Source organism: Rana temporaria, chromosome 11 (genome assembly GCF_905171775.1).
Source record: "Rana temporaria chromosome 11, aRanTem1.1, whole genome shotgun sequence".
Lineage (NCBI taxonomy): Eukaryota > Metazoa > Chordata > Amphibia > Anura > Ranidae > Rana > Rana temporaria.
In genome coordinates, this window is record NC_053499.1 from 117202510 (window position 1) to 117224373 (window position 21864).

General features: G+C 44.1%; 1 protein-coding gene across 1 annotated transcript in view; it reads right to left on the reverse strand.

The window, feature by feature from the left end:
* Positions 1-1937: 1937 nt before the first annotated feature.
* PGGHG (protein-glucosylgalactosylhydroxylysine glucosidase) overlaps positions 1938-21864 on the reverse strand; it is a 52622-nt gene continuing 32695 nt past the window's right edge. The window contains exons 7-14 of the mRNA XM_040328913.1: positions 17492-17603; positions 14942-15014; positions 7420-7556; positions 5308-5441; positions 3611-3706; positions 3320-3417; positions 2418-2629; positions 1938-2250 (exon numbers count right to left, since the gene is read on the reverse strand). Of these exons, the coding sequence (XP_040184847.1) occupies positions 2189-2250; positions 2418-2629; positions 3320-3417; positions 3611-3706; positions 5308-5441; positions 7420-7556; positions 14942-15014; positions 17492-17603 (924 nt within the window). The 3' untranslated portion in view covers positions 1938-2188. The remainder of the gene's footprint in view (positions 2251-2417; positions 2630-3319; positions 3418-3610; positions 3707-5307; positions 5442-7419; positions 7557-14941; positions 15015-17491; positions 17604-21864) is intronic.

Below are 21864 nucleotides of genomic sequence, written 5' to 3' on the forward strand. Positions count from 1 at the left end.
CATCGTCTGACCCGCTGCATGTCCCACAGCTCGTCGGCCTCACCCGCTGCCTGACCTGCCACCAGGATTTGGCAAGTGGCGGTCAGACAGCGGGCGGGGGGGGGTCACAGAGGCTGCATATGATGGGCAGAGAGGCTGGATATGATGGGCAAAGAGACTGCCTTTTTATGGACACAGTGGCTGCAGCAAGGTGCGTCAGGGAGTCAGGACGTCTGACTAGCTCGGGCTGCAAATTTACTTGACCCCAGGACAGCAGCATCATCCCCCCTCCCCAGGACTGGAGTAGGCTGTGCAAGGACCTGCTGAGGTGAGCGACCCCGACACTCCCAGCTGAACCCCACATCCCATATATTCACCCCCCATACACTATTTACCCTGCCTCAGTGTCCACCCAGTAATCTCAAAATAGCTCTCATCACTTTGGGTGCTGCTGGGAAATGGCAATAGCCTATGGGTCCTGCTGGCCTGTAGGTCCTGCTGGGAGCTCCCAGCAGAACTCACAGGTCAGCGGCCAGCGGGACCCTCGGGTCAGTGGCCAGCACCCAGCTCCCAGCAGGACACACAGGCTATGGGTCATGCTGGAAGCTGCCCGCAGACCTGTGGGTCCTGCTGGTCACTGGCCTGTAGGTCCTGCTGGCCCCTGGGAGCTGACCATGGCCTGTTGGGCCTGCTGGCCACTAGCTTAGAGTGACCAGACGTCCCCAGGGACAGTCCCCAGACTGAGGAAACTGTCTTTGGACCAAGTCTGTGCCCGATTTTGTCCCCACTTTTCAGGGCCAATCCTGGGTGGGTGAAATGTAAGCTGGGGCAGAGGGAGAGAGCCTAGGGCCGGCTCTACAATGTGTCCCACTGGGCCCATTGGGCTGCCTCAGAGGGGCAAGCACCACCCGATTACACAGCAGGGATCTCGCGCTTACCTGGTGGCCGCTGTCATACGAAGTCCTGCCTTATGGACCAGCTCCTATGATAGACACACACTGGTGATGGTGAGCTGATTCGGTGGTTTATTGGGCCACTGGACTGGACTTGCCCCCCAGGACTAACTCTGGCAGCCCTTCCCTGGGCGTAGAGCTTATGTTGAGTTTTTCATGCTCTTTAATAACAGTAGTGGCCATTTAGCTTTAGCACTTAACTGTCAACCCTTTGCTGTTAAACTGCCGTATGAAAATATATTTGCCTCTGGAACTAGCAATGAAAACATTGGAGACAAGAAAAATGTGATAAACAGGAGTTTAATAATCAAAGCACAGCACTAGTGTACCGTATAAACATGGTAGTTTTTTCAACAAAAGATGTAGCATTAAAGTATAATTTTTTTTACTATGCTGCAAAAAATAAGGCTAGTCAGGGATGCGGATGTACCATAACTCATGACAGCCTTTCTGCAAAAAAAAAAAAGGACTAAAGACAGAAATGTGAACTGATATTATAATAACATTTTTATGAGTCTGCAGTGTCCTAGCTGCGATGGGTATACAGAAATATATCTGTTTCTGTTTTGTAAAGACCTTACACAAATAACATTAAAACATTACAAGAGTTAAAGTGGAGGTTCACCCAAAAAATCTATTTTTAACATTACATTCAGCCGAGTTGTCCTAATGACAATCGGCTGTTTTTTTTTATTTTTTTTTCCGTACATACCTTATTTTCACCGCCGCTTCCGGGTATGTCTTGTGCGGGACTGGGCGTTCCTATCTGATTGACAGGCTTCCGACCGTCGCATACTACGCGTCACGAGTTGCCGAAAGAAGCCGAACGTCGGTGCGCAGGCGCCGTATAGAGCCGCACCGCCGTTCAGCTTCTTTCGGCAACTCGTGACGCGTAGAATGCGACGGTCGGAAGCCTGTCAATCAGATAGGAACGCCCAGTCCCGCACAAGACATACCCGGAAGCGGCGGTGAAAGTCGGCATGTACGGAAAAAAAAAAAAAAACAGCCGATTGTCAGTAGGACAACTCGGCTGAATGTAATGTTAAAAATTTATTTTTAGGTCAACCCCGGCTTTAAGTTAATGGAATGCATAAATTTCAATATCTGCATCTATATTTGTGTTCACGTCTGTATTTATAGACTGATTTGTCTCTGACACACCCAGGAAGACCTTCTATTAAACTTTAACCAAAAATCAGTCAGTCTCAACAGCAAAACATCCAGGATCCAGGTTACTTTATCCGGGCAACGTTGAGTCAAATACAGGTACTCTTTGGTTGAACATGGGCTGCTTTCGTTGGAAAGGAAACTGGTTGCCCTGCAAAAAAGAAATAAAGTACAATAATAATATAATTGGTAATAAAGAATTATTAGCAAAACAAGTATTTTTAAGAGTGTGTTTCCGCCATAATTTTTTTTTAAATTGCCAACTAAATAACAAAAATCACAGTATATGACAACAACAGGATAGGTGTACTAACGTACCAATATATAGTGGTAAATCTGGTGTTAATTGGTCAAATGAGATAACCAGTGAGTCCTTTGGATTTCCGTGTGCCGATGTCAACTCCACAGTTGTAACAGATTTTGTGAAAGTAAAATTAAGTTTATTCCCAAGATAAGAAACCCCAGTAATCTGCAAATTTTTGATTTCATCAGTGACAACCGGGTCCAGGTCCAGGCTTTGTTTGTTGATTCTGAATGGAACAGGGCATCATTAGTAAAAAAAAAAAAAACACACACACAACATGTTATTGAATATGAGATGTTATTTCTGATTCTTCTGTGAGTGGACATGCTACAATATACTATCTGACTTGTTGCAAAGGAAAAATGATTGCTTGTAATGATTTTGCTCTACACATAAACATGTGAGTTGTGTAATTTGTCATCTTATTTAAACCATAAGTGCCGTTTCACACTACTGCGACTTGGGCCCGACTTGTGTCGCCCCAAGTTGCGCGACATGAGTAATTCCATTGAAGTGAATAAGAGCCGTCTTAATGCACACTACTGAATTTGCTCTGACTTCAGAAAAAGTTCCTGTACTACTTCAAGCCGACTTCTAGGCAACTTGTAGGCAACTTTTACCCACTGATTTCAATGGAAGTTGCCTCCAAAGTCGGATCACTGTCTTAACTGAAGCAACTTCACCTCCCTCCCACAGAGCTGATTATTCTGTGATTGGCCACAGCCAAAGTCGCCTGTCCTGGAGGCAACTTTAAGTTGTGTTGTAAGTTGCTCCAATTCATGCTGAAGTCGTGCTGAAGTTGCCTTGCAAAGTCACGCTGTAAGTCGGGTTGCCCCTATGTGAACCGGCACTTAAGCATTAAAAAATTTAAAAAACACCAAAACAGAGCCTCATATTAGCATTTGTTATCACAAACCTGAAACCTGCATAACCAAAAAGTATAGCTTGCAGAAATCCTCCCATTCCTGTGAGGAAATTAACAGCTCCAGACCCATCAGAACATTCTGTCCAAATCTAAAAACAATAAATGTGATACAAAGTCAAGCATTGGGTAAGCATTCAGATTTTCGTTTGTTAAAGAGAGGTCAGGCAGGCGGAAATCTAGACCTGGGTCAGTAATGTCACTTGCAGTAATGATATGACTTCAATGACCCAAAGCTACTATTACAGTATGTTGCAGCATGACATTCACCCAACAATATCTCACCTTAAAAGGTTCCGTTATGTTTGCAAAGCATTTCTTTAATTGTGTTTGAGCAGCTTCAATCTGCTTTAATTCCATCAAACCAATTGAAAACATACTCTGAAAAAGAAAATATGTTATTATTTGAAATGCAAAAGAGAAAGTTTGGTCAGGGTGGCTTTAAATTAGGCCAATCACTATGTAGAGTAAGCATGTGGTATATAAAACACAGTATCGCTTATATGGGTTCCGACAAAAAAGGAAATGAAATGCAATACCCCTAAAATTAGTCATTAAATATACATTTTTACTGACGCACACTGAAAGCAGATCTGGACTCTTTCTAAGCTCCCACTGTTCCTGTTGTCTTGTTTCTGAGCAGAAATATTCAGATACTCATCTATCAGCTGTTCCAGGATCCCACTGACTCCTGCATTAAAACAGAGCCACGGTGGATGTTTGTGTGCCCAATATCAATAGGTAAAGTCATTGAATGCCTGATTGGGCAGTCTGGCAGGAGATTGAATGCATTTGTGTCTGAGGGGTATCCAATTAGTCTGAGATCCTGCCAACATAATATTATCAAAAACTTCATGGCACAGACCAGTGGCAGCTGGTGTTATATTTTTTTGGGTGCAATGCCGCTACCCCCCTGGCAGTCGATCTGCTCCTGCACTTACCCCATTTAGGTAGCGGACTTCCTCCGGGCAGCAGGCCTCTGTGCCGCCTCCTCCTCCTTGGCGGCCATTAGGATTGCTTCTCCTCTCGGAAAATCGGGTCTCAGGACCCGCTTTCTGAGCTGGAATTTGCCAGGAGGAGAATCAGGAAGGCAATAGAAAATATTAATTCACTATTGTCACGCAACTGGGTGGGTTCAGGGCGTAGAACATACATTTTTTTAAGCCAAATAGAGCCCCAGGCTCTAATCAAGTGCTTCTAAGAAAAACAAACAAAAACTCTGATTATATTAGGGGGGCAACTTATACTCATCTGCTCTGTGCAGTGGTTTTGAACAGAGCAGCCCAGATCCTCCTCTTCTTGGGTCCCTCGGCACTCATGGCTCCTCCCTTCTACCCCCACAGCAAGCAGCTTGCTATGGGGGCACCCAAACTACACAGAGCCACGGCTTAGCCCCTCCCCACCCCCTACATCTCATGGTTGGCTCACTGGCTGTGATTGACAGCAGTGGGAGCCAATTGCTCCTGCTGCTGCCAATCAGGTAATGTTTTCGTGGACATCACTAGATCAAGAGGGGGCTCACGTAAGTATTGGAGGGGGGGGGGGCTGCAGAAGGTTTTTTTACCTTCAAATATAGAATGCATGAAGGTAAAAAAAACTTGTGCCTTTACAACCACTTTAAATGTAGATATAAAAAAAATAATAAAAAATGTATTTGTGTTTCAAATACTATGGGGTTGATGTATTAAAAGTGAAGAGTGCCATATCTGGTGCAACTCTGCATAGAAAGCCCCCAGCTTGTAGTTTTTTTGTCAACGCTTAATTGAACAAGCTGAAGTTAGAAGCTGATTGGCTACCATGCACAGCTCTACCAGATGTTGCACTCTCCAGTTTTAGTAATCAACCCCTATGACTTTGTAATAATCTCATACAGTTATGAGAATATCATTTTTTTTATGATGGTTATCTTTTACCTACAATTATTAAAGCAGAGATCAGTGTAGAAAAGCACAAATCACCAATGTAAAGCAAACTATTATTACCCATGTCATAGCAGGGCCATTAGGGTCTGTTACTAACTCATAGATTAAAAGGTCATTTCTGCGTTGTTCAGGAGTCATTTGAAACATCAGAGGGTAACCAAGCAGGACCACATCGGCCTGTTTCACTTTCTCACCTGCAAAAACATATGCACAGGATATAAAAATACTGCATTATAAATAATATAAAAAAAGGGGGGTGACTAAAGCGCTAGCCAATACTAACAAAGTGAGGGTGAAAAATGTGCTGACAAAATATAAATGAAAAAATCAATGCAGCTCAAATCTAAATTGTGCTAACAACAAAAAAAATGGATGAATAAAGTGAATGATGAGCGCAAAGATAAATGGAATATTGCATATAACACATCAATTATGTGAACGATTAAAGAATAATATATCAGATCCTCTAAATGAGGAAATAACGCAAAAAAAAACAATCACCACTAATAACTTGTGGCAACTGAGGTGTGCAATCAGGGGTATTGAATACAATAAAGTGTCCCAAATGTGATAAATAAACAAAGTGTCCCAAGTGGCAACAATAAAATAATCCGTGTATGGGAGCTGGCAGCGATGAAATATATCCAGTTATATGTGCTGTAAAAATTTCACACGACAGCTGTTCAGTTCCAGGCTTCACCAAAATGGCCGCTCCGTATCCAAACAATTACAGGTGGTTGAAAGAAAAGAAGGGCTCCAATAGTGAAGTATTTCCAAACGGAGTTTTAATAGACTTCCAAAATGAATAAAAATGCTAAGCATGAAAACTTAAAAATAAAATAAAACAACACAAAGTGGCAAACAGCGGTGGTGCGGACGGGATGCCGCGTCACTTCCGGTTCTGCCTCTGATGAAGTCACGTGTCGTGACGTAACGCGTAAGGCGCATCTAGACGTAACCGAAAGTGACGCGGCATCCCGTCCGCACCACCGCTGTTTGCCACTTTGTGTTGTTTTATTTTATTTTTAAGTTTTCATGCTTAGCATTTTTATTCATTTTGGAAGTCTATTAAAACTCCGTTTGGAAATACTTCACTATTGGAGCCCTTCTTTTCTTTCAACCACCTGTGATTGTTTGGATACGGAGCGGCCATTTTGGTGAAGCCTGGAACTGCACACAGAGAGAAGGACACGCTTCTGGAGAGAGTCCACTGGACTGCAGTCGCCCATCCGAGAAGGGAGAAGTTTGTATACATTCCATCTGAGGATTTCTATGCTGTTTTCCCACGTGAGGGAGGTAAGCGCTCTGTGAGCCCAGCTGTCGTGTGAAATTTTTACAGCACATATAACTGGATATATTTCATCGCTGCCAGCTCCCATACACGGATTATTTTATTGTTGCCACTTGGGACACTTTGTTTATTTATCACATTTGGGACACTTTATTGTATTCAATACCCCCTCAGTTGCCACAAGTTATTAGTGGTGATTGGGGTTTTTTGCGTTATTTCCTCATTTAGAGGATCTGATATATTATTCTTTAATCGTTCACATAATTGATGTGTTATATGCAATATTCCATTTATCTTTGCGCTCATCATTCACTTATTCATTATAAATAATATGTTAGAATAATATTCCCTTAAAGCCCCCACCTATCTAATTGAGTTCACGACTAGATGTTTTTGTAATGAACCAGACAATACAACATAATTAATCATATGTATAATTTATGTAAGTTTTAATTTATTTTAGAGACAGCTCCAGTTTTATTCCTGAAGAATCCTATTTTTGTTATCCATAAAAGCAGGTTCTCTATTTTTCTCGTCGAGATTCATGACAGTTTTCTTGACAAGAAACCATATACATGAACGGTTTTCTCAGCAAAAAGCTCTGCCAGCAGTTTTCTTGCCGAGAAAACCGTGCGTGTGTACGAGGCTTTCGGATAATTTCAGGTGAACTGTCAGCTTATCATACAATTGCTTCAAAAGTGGTATTTTTCATCCAATTTTCTGATCGTGTGTACTAGGCTTAAGGAGATTAACAACAATAGTCTTATTTGTAAAAACGTCATCCCCTTTAAAATTCTCTGCAAGCTTTATGCAGTTACACAAACCACATTCACATGACTGCACATGCTTTGGAACAGTCTATGTGATACGGCATCAATTACCTACAAAATATTTGTCATATTCAGGGTGATAGTTGATTTCGGTATCAAAAGGCAGTTTGAGTTTACTTGCCACATCCTTCCACATTTCTGGGATCTGATATTGTAAATCAGTAGCAAGGTCTATGGAAAAGTTCAAACTGTTAAAAAAACAAACAAAAAAAAAACATTTAAATTGGTTATAATTTTACATAAAATTATATTATATATATATATATATATATATATAATTTGTATCCTCTACCATAACCTTTTGCTGGAAAAACCCATCTTTGGAAACACTTGCCAACGGAGATCTAAGATGCAGAAAAGCTCAAACCTCCAGTATTCCTGTGTTGCTTTCATTTTTCATTTGTGTGTCACTACAGGAAGGTTTGAGCAATACAGATTCGTTATCAAAGTTACAAAGAATTAAGTAGATGTGTGCAAAATCTACTGCATTTTTATGAAAATAGTCCAAACTGATTAACAAGGTAAACTAGAGCAATAGAAAGACATCAATCTAATGCTTAAAGCACACTGGGGATTTTAAACCACTTTGCTCGTGGCAAGAGAAATGTAGCTTCAAAAATACACCTAGGCCATGTTTTTGCAAACGCATTTAAACACAGAAAGCGCTTGGGCATTTATTTATTTCATTGGCCAGAAAATAAAAGATGCCTAGAGCATCTTTAGATGTGTTTACGTGCATTTGTCCATGTTTAGGTGCATCAAGCGGTTTTAATGATCAAAAGCTCTTCTCCTGAATGGGACTTTAATGGGGGTTTTTTCTGCCTCTAAACTCCTGAAAATGCCTATAGTGTGCATGGACACATAGGCAAATATGAAAAAAAGCTCAAACGCCTGTAAAAGCAGCATTTTATACCTCAAATGTGCATGGGGCCTAACTAGGACAACTACAACTTTGCCTTAAATAATAGTGGCCTGGATGTCTACTACTAGTCCGCAGTTGAAAAAATTATAAAAAATCTAGATACCTTGTTTTCCTGTCCTGAAGCAGGCACTTCCTGGTTCTAGGTGTGCGGGACTGGGTGTGTCACCATCGCCGCAATGTCTTGTGGGATTGATCACGAGGGTCTAGTCCTCATGACTTGTCTGCTGGTCACAGCGGGGAGTGTCCTTTTCAGGACGCTGCCGGCCGTTGTCTTAGCAACTATGCAGTGTTGACGGCGCGGCTCGCCGTCACACTGCGCATGCGCGGGATAGAGCGGTGTATATACAGGAGGGCTTCAGAGTGCCCGCAATAAAGATGGCAATGTCCATCATACATTTTTATAAAATATCCTTTTTGGGGAAATCGTCATCCTAGCGGCTGCGACTATGGGACTGGTGAGTACAAGTTTCTTTGTACTATCAGCGTTACATAAACCTATTAAAAAAAAAACGTTTTCCTGCGGAACCCCCGCTTTAATGACTAGGGATGAGCCAAACACTCCCCCCCCCCGGTTCGGTTCGCAGCAGAACATGCGAACAGGCAGAAACGCAAACATCGTTAAAGTCTATGGGACATGAACATGAAAAACCAAAAGTGCTCATTTTAAAGGCTTATATGGGACCCGGTACTGCCCCAGGGGATATGTATCAATGCAAATGTTTTTTTCAGGAACAGTGATTTTAATAATGGATAAAGTGAAACAATAAAAATGAAATATTCCTTTAAATATTGTGCCGGGGGGGGGTCTCCTTATTCTGCCTGTAAAGTAGCACATCTTTCCCGTGTTCATAACAGTACCACAGTAAAATGGCATTTCTAAAAGGAAAAAATGTAATTTAAAACTGATCGCGGCTGTAATGTATTGTCGGATCCCGGCAATATAGATAAAAATCATTGAAAAAAAAAGAAGGAGTGGGTCCCCCCCCCAGTCCATTACCAGGCCCTTTGGGTCTGGTATTAATATTAAGGGGAATCCCACACCAAAATAATAAAAAAAAATGGTGTGAGGTTCCCCCTCAAAATCCATACCAGGCCCTTTAGGTCTGGTATGAATTTTAAGGGGAACCCCGTGCCAAAATAAAATAAAAATGTCGTGGGGGTCCCTCCAAAATCCATACCAGACCCTTATCCAAGTACGCAACATGGCAGGCCGCAAAACCGTACCAGGCCACATGACCTCAACATTGGGAGGGTGCTTTTGGCTCCCATCCCAAAGCACCTTGTCCCCATGTTGATGGGGACAAGGTCCTCATCCCAACAACCCTTTGTCCAGTGGTTGTGGGGGTCTGCGAGCAGGGGGCTTATCGGAATCTCCAAGCCCCTTTAACAAGTGCCCCCAGATTCATACCCCTACTCATTTACCAAAAAAGGAGACAGTTTTTGACAATTCCTTTATTAAAAAGATTATGTAAATCCATCGTCAATTACAATGCTGACAGACCAAAAAAAAAAAATGAAAAACTCTGCCTCAATGGGAGGTGTCCCTGCGACTGCAGCCTTTTCGCGCTGACAGCTCTTATATAGGCAAAGGGGCTGGGCCACCTGATTACATCACGGCTGGTATCTGGGGGCCAGATTCTAATAAGCCCCCCACCCACAGACCCCCACAACCACCGGGCAAGGGTTGTGGGGATGAGGCTCTTGTCCCCATCAACATGGGGACAAGATGCTTTGGGGGGACACCAAAGCACCCTCTCTATGTTGAGGGCATGAGGCCTGTTATGGATCAGGAGGGGGGCTGCCAGGTTGAGTGCTCGGATAACGGTCTGGTATAATTTTTTTCGGGGGGCCCCCACGCAATTTTTTTTTCAGGCTCAGGCAAACCCGCCCTTAGCAGCCTGTTACGGCATACTTTGTGCAGCAACGCACCACAACCTTATTCTCTCTATTGCCATTAAAAGTTAGGCAATCCAATCCTCTAAAGGGAAAGGCAAATGTTATACATGTGGAAGTATTAGGGCGGTGATCAGGTTCTGCAGGAAAAAAGTAGTGGTCGGACTACAATATTGAAAGGCTTCTTCTGACAATTGCATGCTTTACAGCCACAGCGCGCACAGGAGGCAGCTAAGTTGTTGACAAAGCCTTCCTCCTCCCAGGTGCATGGTGCAGGAGGTGGATCATAGTCAGGTAAAAATTCATCATTTCAGATGATGAGAATGAGGAAGAGAGCACCAGGACTATAGAGAAAGGAGCCATCAGGCAGAAATCTGTAAGATGCAGTGATGTTTCTGCAGCTGCAGCTTACTGCCAAGTTGGCTCCAGGGCTGACAGCAATGATGGGGAGGTGGGGGGTTTGTCCTTCGGGACATTAGGGGAAGCTTGCAGAGGATTGGAGGGAGCAGCCTTCCAATTCAACTGGATGACACTGTCTCCAGGTACAGGCCACTGCTAATTCCAGGGCCAGTCCATAGACTCTGCAACCTTGACCTTTTTAACATATCTGCTGCTGACAGCTCTGTTGCATTATGCAGCCCTGCCTGCAGTTTATCATCCATGGAAAAATCACCAGCCACTTGAGAAGCACATGTGGAGGAGGCACATAAATATGCACCACAAATTTCAGTGGGCGCAATATCCAAATGATATTGATAGGCAACAGAAGGCCCACACTCCTCCCACCTGTTCCTCACCTCCCACCTCTCCCACCTCCACAAGATTCGCTATATGCATCCGCTCCAAAATCTACAGCCTCTAGCGATAGGGAGTGAATTCTCACAAGTGGTTTTTAGAGGCTTACCTTATACCACATTAAGGGAGGAAGAGGGTCAGCATTGGACCATGCTGATTAGGGTCAAGTGAAGACTTGAACCTCTCCATAAGTCTTTCAACACCCACCCACATCATCTTCAGAAGCATCCTTGAGCAGGAAGGTGTCTCAACTGCTGAAGCGGAAGAAAATCAAATGTCCCCTAATCACTCCTATACTTAGCATCTCAATGCCAGCTTGCCAAAACTTCTGACTTTGCAGCTGCTCCCATGGAGTTGGTCCCCTTCCAAGAGTTTATGGCCTGTGCTACACAACAGTGTACAGCAAACATTATTTTGCCCTGGCTGCCATTACTGCACTCCATTGGCATGGGGAAGGTAATGTGTCTGTGTTTCTAGGCAGTGTTAACATGATCATGGGCGCAATATATCCTTCAAAAAACATGGTGTTGGTGACTGCACTAAACCCTCCACTTCCTCCCCCTCGTTGGTCTTATCCTCTGACCGCCATTTTCCCCCATGCAATGACCCAGGCAAAACACCATACTGTTTAGCAGCTGGTATGCCTGGGGGGCAGAAGCCACATTGGGTCAGAGATTATGGAAGCTCTCTGGGGCCAGGACAAGAGCTGGCTGACCCACTTGCCATCTTATGCCAGGTAAGAATATGTGCAACAACAGCACCAACCTGCTGGCCACTCTTCAGCAGGGAAATTTCACACACATACCATGCCTGGAGCATGTTCTCAAACTAGTGGTGCAGTGGTTCCTATTTATCATTCTGTATTCCAGGAGGTCCTGCATTAGGCCAAAAGAGTGAGCATCCACTTACCTTGCAAGTGAGGGATTAACTACAAGATCCCTCTAATGTTTCTCCTGGAACAGAATGCATGGTGTTAGAGACCAAGCACTGGAGGCCCAGCACTAGGAAGAAGAGGACTTTCAGCTGTCTCAGACTTACCGGCACCTTTTGTCTACTCCTCCTTTCCTGTGTGGCAGGAGGCAGAGAAGGAGCATAAAGGAGGTGGTCTGTGGTGCTAGCAGTGGGGGTCGTTGTGCCTCTTCTAATCCCCAGAATGTATGTAAGTGTAGAAAGATCACTGAGGATACTGTGTCCCCTATACAATCAAGGTTGTGAATGGGCTCTTTCAGGCTAAAATGCCTGTACATGGACCACATGAAGGAGAAAGGACATTTTTAGGTGGCCACGTTTGAATTCCCATAAATTGAACAAAATGCATCACTTAGTGGAAGTGCTGTGGAGAAACCTGTTGGCTGCATTTTCTGATAGTGACAGGATCCCCTCTCATTCCCAATGTGCCTTCAACCCTCGCATTTGTAAAAGGTGTAGTAGCAGTGGCTACTAAACAATGGCTGCTAAGCAATGCTTATAAGACTTTTTCTAACCATAGGGGACAAGGCCAACTGCAGACTACACTTACAGGTAGTGCCTCAATCACATGATTGCAGAGCACTTGGGATGTAGTACTGATGTTGATACTCTTCAAAGTGAGATCCCCATGGACTATTGGGTGTCTATCAAGGCTTGACCAGTGAACAGAACTTGCGTGGGCACAGTGGAGCTTCTGGCCTGCTGTGCCATGGACTTCAGCAAAGTAGGAGGTTTTGTTACTGAGAGTTAAATCCATCTGTCCTCTGATTCTGTGGACTTATTTGCATATAACCCCTGCTCTGCTGCTGATGTTACCAACTGAATTTTTCATTGGCATTCGGTACTTTGCATCATTACCAGCATTTGCCACATTTTCTGGACCGCCACCATTACCAGTCCCTGCAACCTCTCTTGCCCTGCCACCATTATCTGCTAATACCACATCTCTTGGCTTGCAACCATCACAAGCTCTTGTCATCTCTTCTGGCCTGCCACCACTACCAGCTTCTATCACTTTCAACAGGCCCACTACCAATACCAGCTCCTGCCATGTAGCCTGACATCTCTTCCAGTTAATGTTTATCACAATTACCAAATCCTGACTCCTCTCTTGGTCTCTGGTTGTGCTCAGGTACCGGAAATGTGTTATACATCTCTGCAGATGGGCTTCAGCCCATCAACATTTTTGTTGTTTACTTCTGGGTAAATTGTGCAATGTGCTTCAAAGTTTGCAGTCTATTCAATTGCAAAGGTTACACATTCCACTGTAAAGGTGCACACACTGTTTCTGCAGCTGGGCTTCAGCTGCCATTCATGTGTTCTTCCCTGCACAGGAAATCCTGTATTGTGCCTCAAAGTCATGGCCTATTCTGGTGTTCCAGTGCAGTAAAATGGCCACAAAAGGTTTCCACAGCTGAATAGCAGCTGTCAAATAACTAATGTTGGCTGCTGGGAGCAAATCCTGCTTTTTGTCTCCAAGTTTGTATCGGATTTCAATGCTCAAAAAAATTTGTGGATAATGTCTTTCAGATATTACACTTTAAGTTTATTTTAGGGAAAAAAAAACCTACCTCCAATCTCACTAATATATTGCTGCCTAACCAAGGTGTTTACATACTGTCCAGTGACTGTACAAGATGTGTGGCTATTGTAAAATAATATACTCTAATTTTTTATTGAGGATACAACCAGCGTTGGGTTTACTGTCTCTTATTTTAGAATAACACCTGCCTTGTCTCTCCATCTTACATTGTGGGCCAACCAAGGTGCTTACCTACTGTCCAACCATTGTAAAATACTGTATGGCCCCATACACACGATAGAATCCATCCGCAGATAAATCCCAGCAAATGGGTTTCTGCGGATAGATCCTATGGTGTGTACATGTGATACCATGTGTATCTGTTTCCGCGGAGAAATCTCCTCTGGGATGGATTCCAGCAGATCGGATATTTGCTGACATGCACAACAAATCCATCTGCTGGAATCCATTCCAACGGATGGATCCGCTCGTCTGTACAGACTTACCGGATCCATCCGTCCACGCGTCGTAATGATTTGACGCATGCGTGGAATTCCTTATATGACAGCGTCGCGCCCGTCGCCGCGTCATAATAGCGGCGACGGCGCGACACGTCATCGCCAGAGGATTTCAGCACGGATTTCAATACGATGGTGTGTACACGCCATCGCATAGAAATCTTCTGAAATCCTCGAGAGGATTTATCCGCGGATACGGTCCGCTGGACCGTATCTGCGGATAAATCCTCTCGTGTGTATGGGGCCTATGTATGGCTATTGTCTGCTCTATTTCAAGATACAATCTGCCTCATCTTTCCTTCTTACCATGAAGCCTAAATAAGCTGCTTCCATGTTGCCCAGCCACTGTACAATTTGTGTGGCTATTGTCTCTGAAATAATACACTCTAATTTACATTTTTGGTGTGGGGATTAGACTCATAGTAGAGGCATTTTCTACAATTAAAACAGGCTGTTTTTTTTCAGCATTACAAAATACAGACAAGCATCCAACAAAATAAATTAATGAGATAAAGCAAACTTCTGCTCATCTAAACTTAAAGGGGTTGTAAAGGAATTTATTTTTTCCCCTAAATAACTTCCTTTACCTTCGTGCAGTCCTCCTTCACTTACCTCACTCTCCCTCTTACATTGTAATCTGGATCTGAACAAGGTGCTTACATACTGTCCAGCCACTATACAATGTGTGGCTATTGTTTTTTGAAATATTACACATCCCTTGACTACTAGCCTTTTTAAATGACCAGAATGGATTATCATGGTTCAAAATGTTTGGATTCAGGATTCAATGAACTTTCTTTGAACCAAACCAAAGGCACATTTTCTCATCCCTAGTTAAATTATAAAATAATTACTTAATTAGAGAATAATTTAAAGAGTTTCTAGAATAAAAGGTTTATTTAATAAGGCATAATACTGAACGAATGTCAAGGCAATGCCTTTAGAAAGAAGTACCTGATCTGAGCAATAGCGTTTGTATAGGCAGAGTTATCAACACCCGCATGATATTCATCTGGAGGCATCACACCTGTGTCAAGAAGGAGATAAATGTCACTGTAAAGCTGATGACTAGTCACTTACACTTACACCTACAGAGGGCGGTACCCATGTGCATGCCTCCCTGTTGCTAACTGGTGGGAGTTGCAGCACTTCTATTTCCACTATTTTGTTACAAGAACAAGCCGGAGGAGCCGCTGGTTAGATTGGGACGGCATAATTATGTTACCTCTGTGATGTGTCTAGAGGTGATGACGACGTTGAGAGGATTGACAGAATGTCCAGACAGTTAGTTGACGTTTTCTGTGCCTTTATTTTGGGTCCAACATGACCAACAGTCAATGTGAGGTAGATAGAGAAAGGTTGGTGAAAAGGAGAAACTTTGCAGATTCAGGCTATGGATAAAAGAAGCAGTCCTGCCTCCAATGATTATTCTTGCTTCGTCGCCACTCCAGCCGGAGTGGGTATAGTGCCCCCGGACAGGTCCCTCTCACAGGCCTGGCAGCCAGGGTGTCACTCGGAAACCACTGAGAAGGAACAAGTCTCTGCCACCGACTTGGCTCTATTAGAATTAAGATTAGTAAAGAGCCTCTGCCACCGGCCCAGTACTCAGGAACATGGATAGTAGAGCGAATCCTCTCAGTCAATAGTTTGCCTGAATCTCCCTCAGGTAGATTACCTACAGTTGGGGCCACCGACTGACAGTTTGCAGCATACAACCTGCCAGTGTTCGGTCACCCAGATCCCTGATGTTTTTTTCTGAGTCCTATCGGATCACCTGCCTCCGGGCTCACCTCAGACCGACTCCCCACCGAACAGCACAATCAGCTTGGGATCTTCCTTTTGAAGTGTGGGGACCCAGTAAGTCACTGGGGCCCCCCTTTCAGCTTTGGTTGCTCTGGGCCATGAGGTCCCAGAGTCAGGAACTCCACGTAGCACGTACGCCCCAGCCTGGTAGGCCATATCGCCGGGGCCCATGATGTGCGCACACCCTAAAGGTGGGTGCCGCACCTGGAACCAGGAACCCGCGAAGAACCCCACAGAATGGCGTCCGCCCCAGAAATACCCTCACCCAGCATGCCCCGCGAGGGAAACACTCCTCTGATTGGCTGCTGGAGAAAGGGCGCCTCCGCCTGGACCCCTCTGGCGCCACCTGCCATCCAGAGATGGAACTTCATCTCTGGAGCACAGAATGACCCACAAGACAGTCCAGGGCTGGCGACAGCCAAATTTAAACAAATCAACATAGATGAGAGCAAATAACTCTCTCTGATCACGTGATGTAAACAAAAGCTTGTTGATGGTTTTGTGTGCAAGGGACATCAGTCCCAAAGAGGAAGGAGGAAGGAGGCACATCTGCCTCATCTCTGCAATACGTACCCCCTGCCAGTGCCACCTGCCATTGCCACCTGTCAGTGCCCACCAGTGCCACCTTTCAATGTCCACAAGTGCCACCTATCAATGCCCACAAGTGGTGCCAATCAGTGTCTCATCAGTGCCACCTAGCAATACGGCCTATTAGTGTAACCTACCAGTGCCGATCAGTGCCCATTATTGCCACCCATAAGTGCCACCTATCAATTCCACCCATCAATGCAACTTCTCAGTGCACACCAGTGCCACCTATCAATGCTCTTCAGTGCCACTTCTCAGTGCCGCCCATCAGTGCAGCCCATCAGTGCCCACCAGTGCAGCCCATCAGTGCCCACCAGTGCAGCCCATCAGCTTACATCAATTAAGGAGAAAGATTACCTGTTTGCAAAATTTTATAACAAAATATAAAAAAAAAAAAAAATTGGTCTTTTTAAAAAACTGTAACAAAAAATAAAAACCACAGAAAGCTCTATTTGTGGGGAAAAAATTATTAAAATGTCATTTAAGTACAGTGTTGTATGACCGCGCAATTGTCATTCAAAGTGCATCAGCGCTGAAAATTGGTCTGGGCAGGAGGGGGGTTTAAGTGCCCAGTAAGCAAGTGGTTAATAATCGAAATCACAGACCAGTAACAAACATACAGCACAAAGTCAGAGAGAACTAAAAATTCCTGATCTGCATATTTTGTTTTAGTCCATGGTACAGAAAGTTTGGAAGAACATGGCTGTCAGTGAACTAAATTTTCAAAAGGAGAGGTCAGCAGAACAGTCTTTATATTTCTCTCAGTACAAGCTCAGTGATCCGTAGTTGGGACCAGTATTATTTGTGTGTAGTTAATAATCATCATACAGCATATTTACCAAAATAGCAAGCATGTTCGAAGTTCAGATAAACTGAACTCAAAAATGAAGTGGGTGGCAGCACATTATTTAAACTGGCTTGCTTTACAGTTTTTCATTAACCCTCGGTGCAGACTGTTGGATCACAGAGCAATCTGTTCATTTGTAAGCTCAGACAAGTTTACAATACTTTCATTGAAGAGAATGTCACTTTGTCTTTTTTGCATTTACAGTTAATGTAGTATTAGCACCCAGTGACTTATGTAGACATGCATGCTTGTTTTTAAGGACCTACCTTTTATATGGTAGTTTTGTTCCTCTTTGCTCCATACCACTCTACTGCACCAATAGTCTGCAATTGAACTCACCACATCCCAGCCTCCACTTGAAACAAAAAAGTCAAAATCCTGAAATAGACAAAAAAGAGAGCTGTTACAGTGGACCTGAACTCAAAAAGTGGAGACTTTCCATTTTATACATGTAAAAATGGTAATTATCTCTAAGCAGTACCCTTCTTAAAAAATTGGATTTCTCTGCACTTCCTCACATGTGATTGTGTCCAGGCATTCCTGTTCTGTAGCCTTATATCTGCAGTGTGAAATCTAAGGCACAGCTGCCTCTGACCGCCGGTCTCATATGCTTTGGAGTGAGATCTGAGGATATCACTACTGTGCTGTTCAGTGGGTTTCTTAGGGCCTACTGGAGAATAAGCTGCACCCAAAGATCCTGCTTCTGCTTATTTATTCTCTGGATCTGTGCTTTATCCACTTTTCATGCTGCTTTTTGGATATTCCCTAGTTAGTCATCAGATCAAGTCATTAGAGAAACAGCTCTGAGATGAGAAAGAAAAACCCTGCTCTTCCAATAAAGCCAGACATAGATGGTTCAAACAGCAGGAACCCAATCAAGATTCAAACCATGTGGACTGTGAACCGGGGCGTGACCGGATGTGGAAGGTGTGAGCGTGTGAGCGTGTGAGGAGCGAGATGCCGGTGTGATCTCGAGCTGCCTCGCTCCAACCCCCCTCCTCCCTGCCGGGGAATCCTCTCCTCAACGCCGCGCAGGATGACACAGTGAGCGGCTTACCCTACCTCACCGCAGCGGCAGCTGACATCGTGGAGCTGCCTCGCTCCAACCCCCCTCCTCCCTGCCGGGGAATTTTCTCCTCAACGCCGTGCAGGACGGCAAAGTGAGAGGCTTACCTTACCTCACCGCAGCTGTCATCGTCGAGCCGCCGGGACCCGGCCGGGTTCCCTCCCCCCTCTCGTGTGGACGCGTGAGGGGATTGGATCGTGTCGCTGGCAGGGAGATCAGGTGACCTCCAGCTGTTTTGCTCCAGCCTTTCCCCCTCTACACAGGGACAGGGATTCTCTCTCGCATACAGACGGAAGCAGCGCTCGTTTGCTGCACGGCTCAGCATGGCATGTCAGAGGAGTGAGTGAAGCACTGGTGAGCAGCTGAATATGTCCCCTCTCTGTGCCCTGGTCCTCCATTATTGGTTTACTGTGCTGGTCGGGTGTTTTGGGTCCCCCTGACGGAGAAGGAAGGGGAAAGGGGGAAAAAGAAAAAAAAGGGGAAAAAAAACAGCTGCTGCGGCTATATTTAAATGGGCCTGACGCTCTGATGTCCGCTAGCCACAGCCCATAAAGACAGTTAAAGGCAGTCAAGGTTTAGACCTCTTCTTCGCCCCGCTCTGTTACTATCAGTTTCACACTACCTGGTTACAGGAGGAGGAGTGGGTTGCTGCACCGCGCCAGATCCTCAGAAATATTGAAAGACGGCAAGGGGTCAATTCACGAGTGAGATATGGAGGCTTGCAGAGTAACTGAGGAGCTGGGCCAGTGAAATACAGCAGCAGAAGCAGGGTGCACACGGATTTTGAGTGGATTACCGCATTGCTGTGCGCCCGTGACCAACAAATATCCCAGGACCTAAAGACCCGTACCTCCCTCTGGACAGGTCACGTGAGTAACGGACTGTAAATAAAGGTTAATTGGAATTGGAAGATTAATGGAATGAATGGAAGTGCTAATGCCATTGCTGAACTGTTGGTTTTTTTTTTTTTTTTGCTTCTCTGGTGCTACCTTTTTTTTCTCTCCCTCTTCTCTCTCCTGCTCTCCCGTTGATGGCTCGTAAGGCTACATGAAGTAGCAGGTAACAGCAACACAGGATTTGAGGGAATGTGCGCAAATACAGGAGTAGTAGTAGAAACGGCAGGCACACTATTAAAAAACACTCCCCTTTTTTTTTTGTTGTTTGTTTTTGTTTTTGTCTTATCCTTTTTGAAAAATGGCAGCAGCTATTAAAAAAGGACAGTCCAATCAGGAGAGCGGGTGTCCCCAAATAACACGAGCTGCAAAAGATAAAGAGAAGACCGCTCAGGCAGCAGCAGCAGCGGCAGCAGCAGCTAAACTGGAACAGTTTTCACACACTTTAGCAAAATCACCTGGAAAAGTGGCACAGCACTCGCAAACACAGGTTAAAAATCAAACAGGGGCAGCAATGGACAGGAAAAGTGGTGGACAAGGTTCATCAGCTCCCAAAGCAAAAAAAAACCCTGTGGTGGAGCCCCAAGGAGGGGGTGCAATAGCATTAGCAAAAGCTACTGTAGAAGTTCCCTCTGCAAATATAGCCGATGAACCCAGGCGAGAGGAAGAGCCAACATTGAAGGAGATACTAAGCGCCATAAATGCATGCAGGGGGTCACTGAATAATCTGACTAACCAGATAAAAGAAATAAAGGAAGAATTAGCGATAATGGGCCAGGAACTACAAAAGACTGTACAAAGGTTAACATCAGCAGAAGAGAGAGTGAGTCAAGTAGAGGATGAGGTGTATATTTTAAAACAACAGATGCAAGAATTAAAGGAACAAAATGGATGGCAGGCATCTAAACTTGATGAAATTGAAAATAGGCTACGTAGAAATAACATTCGTGTGGTGGGCCTCCCGGAACATAGTGAGGGTACTGACCCCATAAAGTTCTGTGAAAAGTGGTTCAGAGACACTCTCGGGGAAGATGCCTTTTCACCGCTCTTTGCAATAGAAAGGGCCCATAGAATTCCGTATAGAGCGCATCTCAAGGATGGATACCCCCGGCCCCTACTTCTGAAGTTTCTCAATTTCACTGATAAGGCAGCAGCGCTGCAAAGAGCAAGAGAGAAAGGGGACATTTTTCATAATGGTTCAAGGATCTCATTATTTCCAGATTTTTCTCCAGAACTCAGTAAACGTAGGGCGGAGTTTACACCTATAAAACGTAACCTATTAAAGAGTAAAATGAAATATGCATTGCTATACCCAGCACGTCTAAGAATAATGACAGCAGAAGGCCCTCAGTTTTTTGATACACCAGGAAAAGCAGCACAGTGGCTGGAACAGAACAAAGCACAGGAATAAACTATGAGCCGATTGGTTGGATAATATCGAGAAGACCGAATAAGGGTTACATACTGGGGGAGGGGGGGGGGGTTTCCTTTCCCTTTTTTTTTTTTTTTTTTTTTTTGAATAATTGGGAAGTATTTTTTTTTTTTTTTGAAAACCCAAGGAAGGGGGGAAAGGGGGAAAGAGGGAAAAAAGAAAAAAAAAATAGAAGAATCAATTCACTTTGAACACACATTAAAGGGGAGAGGGGAGGGGGAGGGGAAAGAGGGGGGAAAGAAGAAAAAGGGGAGGAAAAGGAAAGAGGAAAAAGAAAGAGAGAGAAAATGTAAATAAATAGATAGACATGGGGGGGGAGGGGAGGGAAGAAAGGAGTACACATTTATACACACACGTTAGAAACCCACCACTCCCCCTTTGGGGGGTGGAGGGGGGATTTTTTCCTCCCCCTTCTCTTGGCCCCTTCCTTTTTTCTTTTTTTTCTTTTTTTTTTGGGGCGAGGATAAGGGAAGATCTAAACGGGATCACGATAGATATGGATGGTAATGTAAGGGAAGGATGGAAGGGAGAGGTCACATGTATAGCCCTAAGGGTAGGCCTGGATAGGCAAGGTGGGAGGGGGGGTGGAAGGGGGGAGGTGGGAGGGGGGGGGAGGGAGGGTAAAATTATATCATAGCACAAGTATCACGTTTTACCTATTAAGTACAAGGGAAGGGATTAGATTTGTATATACATTTAAATGTTTTTTTCTCTTCTTCCTGGGTAGATTTAAAAATGGTATACAATTTTTTTTATTTTTTTTTTAACTTTTGATGTTAAGGGTCTGTTTTGGTTTGATATCTCTGGTTGGGTATGAGACCTAAAATGATAAATATAGGCTCCTGGAATGTCCGGGGGATGGGGGACCCAGTGAAAAAAGCGGCAGTTTTTACTACCTTGGAGTGGTATGGGGTGGAGGTGATTTGTATTCAAGAGACCCATTTGACTAAAGAAACAAAGTTAAAACTGGTTAATAAAAGAAAATATCAAAACCAGTATCATTCTGTCCACTCTTCCTACTCTAGAGGAGTGAGCATAGTGGTAAAAACTGGTGTATCATTTGTATGTATGGAGTCAAGAATAGATGAATTGGGCCGCTATATCTTTTTGCACTGTTTGATAGAAAATGCACCATATATATTAGCGAATATTTATATACCCCCTCCCTTTAAGATGGAGGTTTTATATAAATTGATGGAATTTGTGGTAAATAAGGTAAATATTCCGGTATTAGTGGTTGGAGACCTA